Source organism: Sapajus apella, unplaced genomic scaffold, assembly GCF_009761245.1.
Source record: "Sapajus apella isolate SASKATOON/1434 unplaced genomic scaffold, GSC_monkey_1.0 scaffold2, whole genome shotgun sequence".
NCBI lineage: Eukaryota > Metazoa > Chordata > Mammalia > Primates > Cebidae > Sapajus > Sapajus apella.
Genome location: NW_022436942.1, coordinates 81,265,609 through 81,280,070, shown reverse-complemented (window position 1 = coordinate 81,280,070; position 14,462 = coordinate 81,265,609). Strand labels below are relative to the sequence as shown.

The following is a 14,462-nucleotide window of genomic DNA, read 5'->3' as shown; positions in this document are numbered from 1 at the left end:
CAGCTCTGTCCTTGGTGAGCTGGCAATTGGGCCTCTCCACACCGCAGTTTCTTTGTTTTAAGATGGAGGCTGGAGTCACCCAGGCTGAAGTGCAGTGGCATGATCTTGGCTCACTGCAGCCTTTACTTCCCAGGTTCAGGTGATCCTCCTGCCTTAGCCTCTCAAGTAGCTTGGATGACAGGCATGTGTCACCATGCCTGGCTAATTTTTGTATTTTTAGTAGAGACGGGGTTTCGTCATGTTGGCCAGGCTGGTCTTGAACTCCTGACTTCAGTGATCCACTCACCTTCAGTGAACTCCCAAAGTGCTGGGAATACAGGCATGAGCCACTGCACTGGGCCAGTTTCTTTATCTGTAACCTAAGTTAGGCTCTCAGAGAGCACAGTTTCCCATTTAACATATGAGAAATTAAGGCCCACAGACCCAGAGTTGGAGCTCAGATCTCCAGGCTCCTAGGTGGCTTCTTTGGGACCCCTAGTAGGCCAAAGGAGGCTGCTGCCAATCTCAGAGGTGAGGGCACCCTGGCAGGCGGAGACGACCAGGAGATGCCGGTATCTAGATTAGGGAGGAGGCAACATTGGGAGAGATCTTCCTTCTCACCCCCAGCCTATGCTATGGCTCCCAGGCCTGGAGGCAGAGTAGGTGAGCAGGAGGGCCGAAGTTCAGGCCTCCCTGACCTGGGGACCCCAGGCACTGCCTGTGCCCTTCCTGCCACCAAGACCCTTACTCTTAGCCCGATTTCCATCTCCAGAGTTCCTGGCCCTCACGCAGGGCTGGTGAGAGTGCCCCTCCTCCAGGCAGCTTCCTCTGCCCCTCTGGGTCCTGAGGGCACTTGCTTTTCCCAACCCCACCTGCCCATCTGCCCCCGCTCTGGTTTTTTTCTAACCCACAGTTCCTGGGGCTCTTGTCACCATGGGGTGATGGACTCAAAAGTATGAACATAAGTCAGAATCACCAGCTACTCCTTTACATGTGTACAGCTTATTGTATGTCAGTCATACCTCAATAACGCTGCTAAAAGGTAAGTTAAAGTCACCAGACTTTCCTGTGCCTTGCCTATGCCAAAGGCCAAGTAGCAGAGGGGGGTGCAAGTTCTTCCCTTTCTCTGTGGAGATAGATTTCACATACGTTTTGACACAGGCTCAAGGGCACAGTCTGCACTGGCCTCCTGAGATGGATAGGCCTTCAAGAAGGCTGCCTTGTTTTTGTGGAAAGAATAATAAGAAGACCTTAGTTCATTGTTTCCTGCTTGTGCTGCTTGCCGGCTAGTGGCAGCTAGGAACAGGTCTTCCTCTGTGAGAGCTGCCCCACTGTGAAAGTTGTGAAAAAGATGGGCTAGACTTGTGCATCAGAGTGCCTGGTGCCCTGTTTGAGTGGCACTCAGTAGACACCGTGTTAAAGTTAGAAAACAAAATCGCCTGCCTGGGTGGGAGAGGGCCGTCCATCCAAAGTGTTCAGCGAACTTGTGCCACCAAAGGGGTGGCTAGAGGTGGCCTGGCCAGGACCCTGGACAGTTCTGGGAGCAGCTACTTTCAGGGGCTTTTTGGTATTGGTCTTTCTTTGCATCCTCCCCCAACTCCTTCATCAGTCCCTGGGGAACCAGGCCTGTCTCTGTTGTCCTATTGCCACCATCTCTGAAAATGGCACTGCAGCACTGTTTAGGGGAATGGTAGGCAGGGACAAGGGGATGGCTCCTCGTGTGGGCAGACATCAGAGTAATTTGAGAAGAGCTCTCTCCTAAGTGGCATGACTGAGCTGCAGCTATGCCAGGAGATGCCTGCTCCCTCTCTGATGCCATCACTGGTTGGGAGCCAGAGATCAGCTTGGGGAGAACTGGCTGCCCTTGGTGATCCCAGCTCTGAAGTTCCTAGTGACAGTTGGAACTAGAATCCATTTCTTCATTCAACCAATATTTGGTAGTTCACAGAAACACCAAAGTGCGGTACAAGGGGTCCCAGTCTGGGTCCCAGTAGCTCTGTCACTAACTGCAGCCCTTACACCTCTCCACAGCCCACTGGATCAGTGTCCAGCAAGTGATCAGAACCTGCTTTAATTCTCGCAATAACCTGAAAGTTGGTGATACTTATCCCCATCATGAATGGTTCTCATCCCTACTTATCCCCATCCCCAGATGACAGCTTGAGGCTCAGAGATGTTAAGGAACTTGCCCAAGGGTGCACAGCTGGCCTGATGATACCAGTCTGCTCAGAGACATGATGTGTTACCTTTTCCACATTGCTTGGAGTGGAGCACCTAGTCCACCCCTTCTCTGAAGTACCAGCTATTATAGGTTACATGCTCTCCACCCTGTCTGACTCTGAAGCCAGTGCTCTGCCTTTCACAGCTCTGCCTTCCAGTGCTCAGATACTCAGAACTATACATAGCACAGTGTCACCTGTGGGCAGCAAGGTCAGGGGTGCTGGGGTCAGCATGAAGAGTCGCCATACACTGGGGAAAGTACTGGTGACTGAAGATATATGTGGCCAAGAGCTGGGTGGAAGGTGGTGAGGACCTCACCTGCCCCACCAAGAGGTGAGGGACAGGTTGGGGGGCCATCATGGTGTAGTGCACTTGTTTCTCCAGCTGGCAGGCTGAAGCTCACTCACAGTAGGCTATTGTGGGCACTCACCTGACTGGTGACCTGTGTCCCCGCCCCCAGGATCTGCATCCACCTGCAATCTCAGAATGTGACCTTATTTTGAAATAAGGTTTCTGAAGATGTAATTTGTTAAGGATCTTGAAATTAGATCATTCTGGATTTAGAGTGGGCCCTGAATGAATGACTATTGTCCCTATAAGAAAAGGAAAGGACAGAGACACAGGAAAGATGAAGCACAGATTGGAGAGACGCAGTATGGGCCAAGGAGCACCAGGAGCCAGCAGCAGCTGAAGGAAACAGGAGGCATCCTCCCTAGAGCCCGCACAGGATGCTGCTGGGTGAGCACGCTGTCCTGGGAAAGGTGTGAGGTCTGCCTGAGTGGGCAGGGGCTTCTGCGCAGCCACCCAGCAAGGCCAGGGTGAAAGGGATCCTGCTGGCCCCTGTCCTGGCTCCACCCTTGACTGCTGGCAGGTGGGGCACCAGGCCTCCGCCCTCAGAGACTCCTGCAGGCAGCTCTGGACCCCTGCCCTGCACACCTTCTCACTGAGCGTACTGGCATCCCAGGTGCTGCCATAACAAAGAACTACCTGGTGCTGCCATAGCAAAGAACCATAAACTGCGTAGCCTGAAATACCAGAAATTTATTCTTTCACAGTTCTGGAGGCCAGAAACCGGAGAGGCAGGTGTCCACAGGGCTGCATTTCCTCCAAAGTTTCTACGGGTAGACCTTCCCTTGTCTCTTCCAGCTTCTGGTGGTTCCAGGCATTCCTTAGCTTGTGGCCATGCCACTCCAATTACATCGTCAAAGACCCTATTTCCAAATAAGGTCACATTCAGAGTGCCTGGTAGGGACATTCCACCCTTACATGAGGGTTTGGGCAGATAGGTAGCCCTGTCTCCATTTGTAGTTTGGAAATTGAGACCAGAGAAAGTTACTTGTCCAGGAGGAGAGGGAGTTGGTCGCAGAGTTGGGACTAGAATGCATTGGTTCGGTAAGAATTTACAGAGCACTTACTTTATGCTGAGATCTTTTCTTGGAGGCACCTCAGTGCTATGGGCTGAGCAGGCTCTGGAATGACACAGATCTGAATTCAAGGCCTGGCTCTGCCATTTAGTAACTGTGTGACCTTGGTCAAGTGTGCACCTCTCATAGCCTTGATCATCTCATCTGTGACTTGTGGGTGATAATACTAATATACGTTTCCCAAGGGGATGTTGCAGTAACTAAAGGAGAACATACATGCAAAGCACTGAGCATAGCCACAAATAAATGAAGCTTCTGGAAGAGGTGGGAGCTTAGAGCATCCAGGAAGTGCTTGCTGTTTTCACTATGAATCTTGTCCACAGTCCAGGAGCTCTTTTAAAGAGAGATGGCACATGGCTGACCTGACCTCACCTATGGCCTCACCCAGAGTCTTGCCTTTTTTTTTTGTTTTTTTTTTTTTTTTGGAAGGGGACTCAGTCACTCTGGGTCATGGAGATATAGCACATTTTCTTGCCTTAGAGAGGCTTGTTCCCAGGGCTGAGGCAATGCCTGTGTATGCACATGCATCTGTGGGCATAGATGTGCATCTGTGGGCATAGATGTGCGCACGCACACACACACACACACACACACACACACACACACACACGCCTGCTGTTCAAGAAGCTGACTGAGGATGCCCTTGGCTAACCCGTCATGTCACCATGGAAACAGACCTTCGGCTTAAAGTCATCAGTGCCTCAAACATGAGATTTCCTGCATAAGCAGACAGCTGTGCTTTTAGATACTGGGAGGGACATTTGTGGCAGAGAGATGCTTAGAGGTGACCCATCTCTCTCTCTCATAGTGCCACCAAGGCTGTTTACTGTTTGCCACATTTGATTTATTTTAAATCTTAGTGAGTACAAGCGGCAAGATTGGTTTCTGTTTGTTTTGTTTTCTAACAGCTTTATTGAGATATAAGTCACACACCACATGACTCATCCATTTAAAGTGCACAGTTCGGTGGTTTTTAGCCTATACAGAGTTGTACAACCGTCACCACAATCAATTTTAGAACATTTCTATTACCCCAAAAAAGAAATCACTCTCTATTTTCACCTCAGCCCCTGGCAACCAATAATCTGCTTTCTGTCTCTATAGATTCCCCTATTCTTGGCATTTTATATAAATGGAATCATATAATATGTGTCCTTTTATGTCTGACTTCTTTCATTTAGTATAGTTTTTCCAGGGTTTATCTCTGTTGTATCATGTGCCAGCGCTCTATTACTTTTTATGGCCAAACAATATCCCATTCCGTGGTAGACCATAGTTTGTTTACCCATTCATCTGTTGGTGGACACTTAGGTTGTTTCCACTTTTTGGTTACAGTGAATAATGCTGCCATAAATATTCACGTATGAGTTTTTGTGTGGACATATGTTTTCCTTTTCTTGGATATCTACCTAGAGTGGAATCGCTGGGTCATATGGTAACTCTATGTTTAACTTTTTGAGGAACTGCCAAACTGTTTGCCACAGCAGCTGCACCATTTTACATTCCCACCATCAATGTATGAGGGTTCCAATTTCTCCACACCCTTAACACTTTCTGCTGTGTGTCTTTTTAACCATCCCAGGGAGTATGAAGTTTCCCCATGTATACCACAAATAAGTCATCTTGAGAAAGTCTTTGTAAGTGTCCTCCTGATTTCATTCTTTGCCTTCTCTAGAGATGGCTCTGGTCACCAGCACCTTCTGCTCCACCCAAAGAGCCCTGAATCCATGGGCTTTGGCCACTGCACACACACATGTGCCACATGTATGTGTACACATGCATGAGATGTTGCAGGATCATGCTCCCATTATATCATGCTCACCTGAGCACATACAATGACATCCTGAGGGACAGCTTCAGTAAGCCCAGTAAAGGAGACACAGCCCTCAGTCCCCTGAGCCATACACCAAGCCCAGGATATACATTTCTACCCTGGGGTCAGGCTCTTTGGCAGTAAGGGCCACTTCCAGCTGTCCCCTCCCTCCGGTGAGCTGGCCCCAGCCCAGCCTATGCTTGGAGCTGCCTACCTCACTCAGCTGTGCAGTAAACTCCATATCTGGGCTAATGGGTAGGAGAAGGTGCTGGCCCAGCCAGGAGACAGAGTCATACCACTGTGGCAGGTAGCTGGGAGGGCAAGCAGAGCAGAGCCCGACTTGCTTGATCCTGGTGGGGCTCTGGGGAGAGAGGCTTGGGCGGGGCCCTGGGGGAAGAGGCAGGGCACATCAGATCCCTGAATGTAGATGTGGCATCTGGCCAGCACTCCTCCTTCAGGAACAGACCTCCCCCTCCCCTCAGTTCCTGCCAGACCAGCCACCCACCGTGCCTGGCCCCTACTAGGTGGGTGGGGAGAGGGTCTGATGCACATGCTGATTTCTGCAGTTTAGTGCAATCTGTGGCTGCTTCTCTGTCTCTGTACTACCACAGTCACTCATGACTGAACTGTCATCTTGGGTGAGTTGCCTCCAGTACTCTGTGCCTCAGTTTCCTCACCTGTGGAATGGGAGCATGATCCTACAACATCTCAGGGCTCTGAGGTGCAGAGGAGATCAGGCGGGTGCAAAGGCAAGCTGTAAACTGAGACAGGGTCAGGAAATCTCCTGCTTGGGGCTGTCATTCATGCTCTTCGCCTCCCCTTGTAGCCTTCTCTTCCAGGAAGCCCTCTCTCCCTGCCTGCATTGGTTCCCAATAATGACAGTCGAGCAGTTGTGGCTGCTATCTAAATCTTAGCCCCAGTGTGCACCAGGAGTGCCAGTGTCTGATGCTCTGCGGGTCTTCCAAATGGGCCTGGTGCCTATAGCTACAGAAAGGGCCATCCTCCCCAGCTGCATCCTGCTCAGAGGCATAGTTGGGACCCGGCTGCATTCCTCTGCCCTGTCCTTGTAGCCCAAGTGCTGACATCAGTGGCTGATCCAGGACCAGAAAATGAGGCCCAGAAGAGAGCCATGCTGCTTGGCCCTTCCTCACCGCCCTTCCCAGCACCTCTTGGCCATACCAGAAGCCTCTGAGCACTGGGAATGAAAGTTTTTCCAGGCCTTGTTCTTCACTCCATCCTTCAGGGGAATTTTGAAGACATGGAGACAACTGGCTTTGGAGCCAAGGCAGTTCCTCTGTCACTCTTCCTTCTGGTATAAAGCCAGGGCATGGAGTCATGGAATGATGTTCCCTGTTGCTGAGTATACGTGCATCCTGAGCTCATCCTATGTATGTCAGCTACACGTGCCCGCATCTAATTTTCTCAATAACCCAGCCGGTACTATTGCTTCTCCTCCTCTTTACAGATGGGGAGATGATGACATAGAAAGATTAATTTGTCAGAGACCACACAGAAAGAAACAGAGGAGGGTTTGCACCAAGACATTTGAACCCCAGAAGCTGTGCTCTGAGCCCTCATGTTCTGTCACTTCCCTGAGAGGGAGCCCCTCTTGGACCCTGATAGCTGAAGGGAAACCCCATGCCCCACACCCTCAGGGAAGGGCAGCTTGCTGTTCAGGGGAACAGTCATGGTCCTCACCTGATACTGCAGTGGGGCTTGATTTAGAAACTGATTCCCTGGCTATGCACAGTAGCTTCCTCCTGTAATCCCAGCATTTTGAGAGACCAAGGCACTCTACAAAAAAATAAAAATAAAAAAAATTGGCCAGATGTGGTGGTGCACCCTGCAGTCCCAGCTGCTCCAGAGTCTGAGGCAGAAGGATTGCTTGAGCCTGGGGGTCAAGGCTGCAGTGAGCCTGATCATGCTATTGCACTTCAGCCTGGGTGACAGAGTGAGACCCTATCTTAAAAAAAAAAAAAAGAAAGAAAGAAACTGAGATTTTCAGCAGGTGAGCCTTCAGTAAACAGGGCCAAGACCCCTGCGGCCAGATGTTAAAGGTGTGGCTCCCTTTTGTCTGGACCCTGTGGCCTTTACCCAGTTTGAGTACAGGACAGGTCGGGGCACAGGGTAAGGAGCAAATCTCAGCCCATGGGCAGGGTGGGTGGCTGCTCAGGGGCATGGAGCCTCTGTCCCACCATGGTGAGCAGGACGGGACTGAGTCATTGGTGTGTGGAGTATGCCTGGGCTCACTAACCACTTTTTTTTCTTTTCTTATTTTTTTTTTTATGAGATAGAGTTTCACTTTGTCGCTCATACTGGAGTAAAATGGTGCAATCTCGGCTCACTGCAACCTCTGCCTCCTGGGTTCAAGTGATTCTCCTGTCTCAGCCTCCCAAGTAGCTGTGATTACAGGCATGCACCACCATGCCTGGCGATACATATTTTTTTTAAGTAGAGACAGGGTTTCACCATGTTGGCCAAGCTGATCTCGAATTCCTGACCTCAGGTGATACGCCCGACTCAACCTCCCAAAGTGCTAGGATTACAGGTGTGAGCCACCACACTTAGTCTGCTGACCACTTTCAACTGCATCCCGGCCTCTCCCTTCTCCTCTTCACCCTCAGCTATGAAGATTTCATGTTCAGAAAGCCACTAAGTACCTGGCCTACCTGCTGAGCATAGAGGCATCTCCTCCTCTTCACAGAGCTGGAGGCCTCACCTCCTATCTAAACCCAGGAAAGAACACCCCTGGGGGCAGCTGCCCATGCCAGGAGATCACCCATTCTCCATACACGTACCAGGACCCTCTTCCTGGAACCCAGATTAGATTGTGCCCCTCTCCTGCTTAAACCCTTTCCTTCCCTTAGCATCAAAGCTGTGATCCTTTTATGGCCAGGCATGGTGGCTCACGCCAGTAATCCCAGCACTTTGAGAGGCTTAGGCAGGAGGATCACTTAAGGTTAGGAGTTTGAGACCAGCCTAGCCAACATAGTGAAACCCCATCTCTACTAAAAATACAAAAATTAGCTGGGCATGGTGGCGCATGTCCAATCCCGCTGTTCAGGAGGCTGAGGTGGGAGAATCTCTTGAACCTGGGAGGCAGAGGTTGCAGTGAGCTGAGATCATACCACTGCACTCCAGCCTGGGCAACAGGGCCAGACTCTGTCTCATCTGTCTCAAAACAAACAAATAGAAACAAACAAAAGAGAACCTTCTGTGATCTGGCTTCTGCCTGGCTCCCAGGCCCTTCCACTTCCTGCCTCACAGCCTACACCCCAGCAACTGAGTCCACGTGCTCCCAGGCCCACCTCCGGACACACCTTTAGCTCTGTCACCTGCCTCCCTACCCAGCATATCTGTCCTGTCCACACCTGCCTGGTGAGTGCGTCCCCACCTCCCAGCTCCCTTAGAGGTCACTTTACCTGACCCCCCCAAGGCTGAGTGAAGGCCTCCCCTCATGTCTTCTAATGCCTCATCACATGATGGTCGTTCTTTTTGGGGTATGTCTTCTGCATGCCCTAAGCCTGGGGCAGGGATGATATTCTGAAAGGAGACCAGCCTGGACAATGACATCTCTTCCTTCTACTTTCTGTGAACTCCTCTGGGTGAGGCCTGCACAGGCCCTCCACTGGGTGGAGGATTTTGCTCTCTGGGGTGATTTCAGCTTTAAATATTTGGCTAATGGGGTTTGCGGCTGTCCTGCAAGGAGAGAGGAGCCCTTGCTCATTCTCAGAGACCCTGCCGCCTGGCAAGAGTTGGCTCGTAGTGGAGTGCCAGAGCTTTGTCATGGAGATGGCTCTGAGTGGCAGGGCCCTCACTGGCCTGGCATTCTGAAGGTGGGGTGCTCTAAGCAGCCTGCAGACTTTTATTTCCCGGTTTCATTCCTAATTCATGCTCACACCTGTAATGCCAAAGCTTTGGGAGCCTGAGGCAGGAGGATTACTTGAGGCCAAGAGTTTGAGACAAGCCTGGGCAGCATAGTGAGACTCCAGTCTCTACAAAAAAAAAGTTTTTTAGTTAGTCAGGTATGGCCGGGCATGGTGGCTCACACCTGTAATCCCAGCACTTTGGGAGGCTGAGGCAGGCAGATCACTGGGGTCAGGAGTTTCAGACCAGCCTGGCCAAAACATGACAAAACCCTATCTTTACTAACAATACAAAAATTAGCCAGGCATGGTGGTGCATGCCTGTAATCCCAGCTACTTGGGAGTTCTGTGGCAGGAGAATCAGTTGTGCCTGAGAGGCAGAGGTTGCAGTGAGCCTAGATTGTGCCACTGCGCTCCAGCCTGGGTAGCAGAGTGAGACTCCACCCCCCTCCCCCTAAAAAAAAGAAAAGAAAAAAAAAATTAACCAGGGTGGTGGCATGCTCCTGTAGTCCCAGCTACTCAGGTGGTTGAGTGGGAGGATCACTGGAGCCCAAGAGTTCAAGGTTACAACAAGCTATGATCATGCCAGTACAAGAAAGAAAAGAATAGGAAAGGAAAGGGGAAAGGAGAAAGGGAGGAAAAAGGAAAGGAAAGGAAAGGAATAAAGGGACAAAGGGAGAGAGAAAGAGAAAGAAAGAGAAAAAGAGAAAGAGGAAGGAAGGAAGGAAAAGGAAAGGAAAGAGGGAGGGAGGGAAGGAAGGAAGGAGGAAAGGAAGGAGGGAGGGAGGGAAGGAGGGAGGGAGGGAGAAGACAAGTGGGGAAGGGAGAGGAGGGAGGGAGGGGGGAAGGAGGGAGGGAAGGGGGAACGGATCGCCCATGCCCATTAACAGTCACTCCTCATTTTCCTCATGTCCCCCAGCAGCAAATGTCTTCTCCCATTTGGTAGGTTGTCTTTTTCTCCATAGTATACACTGAGGTTTTTAATTTTGATTAAGTCCAGTTCATCTATTTTTTCTTTTGTTTCTTGTGCTTTTAGTGTCATATTTAAGAAAGCATTGCCAAATCCAAGGTCGTGAAGATGACCTTGTTTGCCCCAGTTTACTTCTGTTTTATCATTTTGTGATTTTGTTTTTTTTTTTAAACTACCATTTCTCAAGCATCTTATAGTTTTAGTTCTTACATGTGCACCTTTGATTCATATTTAGTTTTTGTATGTGCTGTGAGATAGAGTCCGGCTTCATTCTTTTACATGTTGTTACTCAGTTGTCCCGGCATCATTTGTTAAAGACTATTATTTCCACACTGGATGGTCTTGGCACCCTTCTTGAAAATTAATTTACCATAAATATATGGTTTATTTCTAGACTCTCAATTATATTGTCTGTCTGTCTCTTCACCCATCTATCTTATGCCAGTGCTATACTTTTATGATTCCTGTAGTTTTGTAGTAAGTTTTGATATAGGAAAATATAATTCCTCCAACTTGGCTTTGCTGAAGATTGTTTTGACTCTTCGGGGTCCCCTGCAATTCCATATGAATTTTAGGATTAGCAGTTCCATTTCTACCAAAAACGCTACTGGGATTTTGATAAAGATCACATTATATCTGCAGGTTATTTGGGGCCGTGTTGCCATCTTAACAATATTAAATCATCCAAATCTTAATCCCAGCACTTTGGGAGGCCGAGGCGGGTGGATCACGAGGTCAAGAGATCGAGACCATCTGGGTCAACATGGTGAAACCCCGTCTCTACTAAAAATAGAAAAATTCAGCTGGGCATGGTGGTGCGTGCTTGTAATCCCAGCTACTCAGGAGGCTGAGGCAGGAGAATTGCCTGAACCCAGGAGGCGGAGGTTGCGGTGAGCCGAGATCGCGCCATTGCACTCCAGCCTGGGTAACAAGAGCGAAACTCCATCTCAAAAAAAAAAATCATCCAAATCTATCAACATGGGATGTCTTTCCATTTATTTAGGGCTTTAATTTCTTTTAGTAACATTTTGTAGTTTTAAGTGCACAGGTCTTTCACCTCTTTGGTTAAATATATTCCTAGGTATTTTATTCTTTCAGATGCTCTTATAAATGGAATTGTTTCTTAATTTTCTTTGACATTGCTCATTTCTATGTGTCATTTTGTATTCTGCAACTTTGTTGAATTTATTTATTAGGTCTAATAGACTTTGAGGGAGTTTTTTTTTTTTTTGGAGACAGAGTCTCCCTCTGTCTCCCAGGCTGGAGTGTGGTGGTGAGATCTCAGCTTACTGCAACATCCACCTCCTGGGTTCAAGTAATTCTCCTGCCTCAGCCTCCTGAGTAGCTGGGATTACAGACATGCACCACCATGCCCAGCTAATTTTTGTATTTTTAGTAGAGACAGTGTTTCACCATGTTGGTCAGGCTGGTCTCAAACTCCTGATCTCATGATCCGCCCACCTCGACCTCCCAAAGTGCTGGAATTACAGGCATGAGCCACTGTGCTCAGACAGACTTTGGGAGAGATTCTTTAGTATTTTCCATATATAAGATTATGGCATCAGGAAATCGAGATAGTTTTACCTATCTTTCCAATTTGGATGCCTCTTATTCTTTGTTTTTTTGTTTTGTTTTTTGAGACAGAGTCACTCTGTCACCAAGGCTGGAATGCAGTGATGTGATTATAGCTCACTGCAACCTCCACCTCCCGGGTTCAAGTGATTCACCTGTCTCAGTCTCCAAGTAGCTGGGGCTACAGGAGCCTGCCACCATGCCAAGGCGGGTCTCAAACTCCTGACCTCAAGTGATCTACCTGCCTCAGTCTCCCAAAGTGCTGGGATTACAGGTGTGAGCCACTGTGCCCAGCTGCATCTTATTATTTCTTTTTCTTGTCTAATTGCTCTAGCTAGCACTTATAGCACAGTGTTCAGGAGAAGCAAGTAAGTGGGCATTCTTACCTTGTTCCTGATCTTGGGAATGCTTTTAATCCTGGGACAGGTGGGGGCCAGAATATAGGACTTGTGTATGCAGCACTAGGTCTGGGAGAGGGAGTCTATGTCCCCTCCAGCCTCCTGCATAAGCCGTGGTATATAGATTTGGGTATCTGGAAGTAACACAGGAGGAGTCAGCCTCATTGACCAAAGACCTTCCTCCCTTTCCACACCCCTGGGCCCAGTCTCCTGAGCCTCTTCCCTCCTGAAGAGTGCTCTGGCCCCACACACATCGCGGATGCTTTTGTCCCCACAGAAGAAGAGCCGTAACGAGACATATGGCGAAGGCAGCGGCGTGGAGATCCTGGAGAACCGGCCGTACACAGATGGCCCAGGCGGCTCCGGGCAATACACGCACAAGGTGTACCATGTGGGCATGCACATCCCTAGCTGGTTCCGCTCTATCCTACCCAAGGCAGCCTTGCGGGTGGTGGAGGAGTCCTGGAATGCCTACCCCTACACCAGAACCAGGTGCGCCTGCTTTGGCTTCCGTGTGCTTCCTACCTCCACTTGCCATCTCGTGGGAAGCAACCTTGCAGCATAGATCCAGGGGCTGAGATCAGCCTTCAAGCAGGCTCAACACTCCATAATCCCAGGGAGCACAGGCTTTGTCTCAGGCAGGTGCCCCAAAGGTCACCCAGGGAAGGCACAGGAAGGAGAGAGAAGGATACACCCCTAGATGCCACCAGACTGCTCATGCATGGAGGCCCTGAAGGCATGAGTCAAGCGAGGGCCGTTGGAGTCTCCTTTGCCATCCCAGAAGATGCAGGGAATATAAACGCACTTTAGGCTCCCTGAGAAGGCTGAGACAGCCTGCTGGAAAGAAACTGAGGGTAGACCAGATGACCCAGAGGTCCTTTCCAACTCTGAGACCTTCAGCTGCTGTGACAGTGTTGCCCAACATCCCATGCTGAGCAGGGCTGTCCTTGGGATCCTCTGGCAGAGGGTTCTTCACTCTGTGCTTCCCAGTATGTACTTCAGCACTGCTGATTTGGATAGATGGGGGCTGCTCCCACCAGCTGCCTACTACTGAGCAGGTGGGATCCCCACAAATCTCCTGGGGCTCCCTTCCCCACACTGGTGGGCACCTGGAGCTTGCTGAGGAATCCATGGAGCTTGTTCCTCTTCTCAGTACTACTTTCCCCTCTAAACTCATCTCCAGCCTAGAGAGCGACTATTCCTCCATTGCCGGGGCTGGTTTCTTGGGGGCCCAGGGGTGGCATGTCCTGTGGAGCACCCCAGCTTCCTCCTGCTTGGCAGTACGCTGCTGTAGCTGTGCCTGTGTTCCTGCCATGCTATGGACATTGGACATGGGGCTTCTAGAAGCCACTGAGGATATACTGTCTCCCTGTCCCCCTAAATCCTTCCCTGCCCCATCCTGGCTGTTCTTGGGACAAAGTGGCAGTCCAAGAGGTGGATAGAGCAGCCGAGGCGAGTCTCGGCTATCCTCCACCCTCCTTCTCTATCCGCTCACTGTCTCCACTCCAACCCAGTGGGTCAGTGGGCCCTGGTGAGCCACACCAGGCCTCTCCAAGGACAGGTCCTGATGGGTACTTTCCTTCTCCCACAGGTTCACCTGTCCTTTCGTGGAGAAATTCTCCATCGACATTGAAACCTTTTATAAAACTGATGCTGGAGAAAACCCCGACGTGTTCAGCCTCTCTCCTGTGGAAAAGAACCAGCTGACAATCGGTAACCAGGAAGGGCAGAGCTTCACAGGGCTGTACTCTGGGTTTCCCACCCACAGACCCCTCTTGTCCTGCCCCTTTTCCCTATACCTGGCAGACTCCAGACCTGGCCCTGTCCTGGGCAGGCAGGTCAGAGGGCAGGATAGGCCTTCTCACCCCCATTCTTCTGATGTATACACTGAGTCCAAGTGCCTTATCCACCCAGAGCCTCTTCCCTCCATTCCTTTGAGGGATCTCACTCCCCAGAAGTACACGAGTGCTCAGGGAGCCATCTCTGGCTGATAGCCATGCATAAGTGTCCCAGGCTGATGGGGGCCTATGTCCTCTTGATGGTGGGTGCCCCTACCCACTGCCTTCAGATGACAGTGACATAAAGGGAACAGGCCCCATTTGTTAAATCTTCATTTTTAAGAGAAGCCAGCGATAAGGATTTTCACGAGAAATCTCCCAATTACTAAATGTTAGCAACCAATTAAAAATCTTTGTAAAGGCCGGGCGCGGTGGCTCAAGC

At 50.1% G+C, this 14,462-nt stretch overlaps 1 protein-coding gene across 16 annotated transcripts in view; it reads left to right on the top strand.

Moving 5' to 3' along the window:
- PITPNM2 (phosphatidylinositol transfer protein membrane associated 2) overlaps positions 1-14,462 on the top strand; it is a 164,680-nt gene that overhangs the window by 121,197 nt on the left and 29,021 nt on the right. For 15 of the 16 annotated variants that reach the window (XM_032243066.1, XM_032243048.1, XM_032243074.1 and 12 more), the window contains 2 exons: positions 12,520-12,734; positions 13,834-13,955. The exons of the other annotated variant lie outside the window; for it this stretch is intronic. In XM_032243066.1, the coding sequence (XP_032098957.1) occupies positions 12,520-12,734; positions 13,834-13,955 (337 nt within the window). The remainder of the gene's footprint in view (positions 1-12,519; positions 12,735-13,833; positions 13,956-14,462) is intronic. 16 annotated transcript variants of the gene reach the window in all.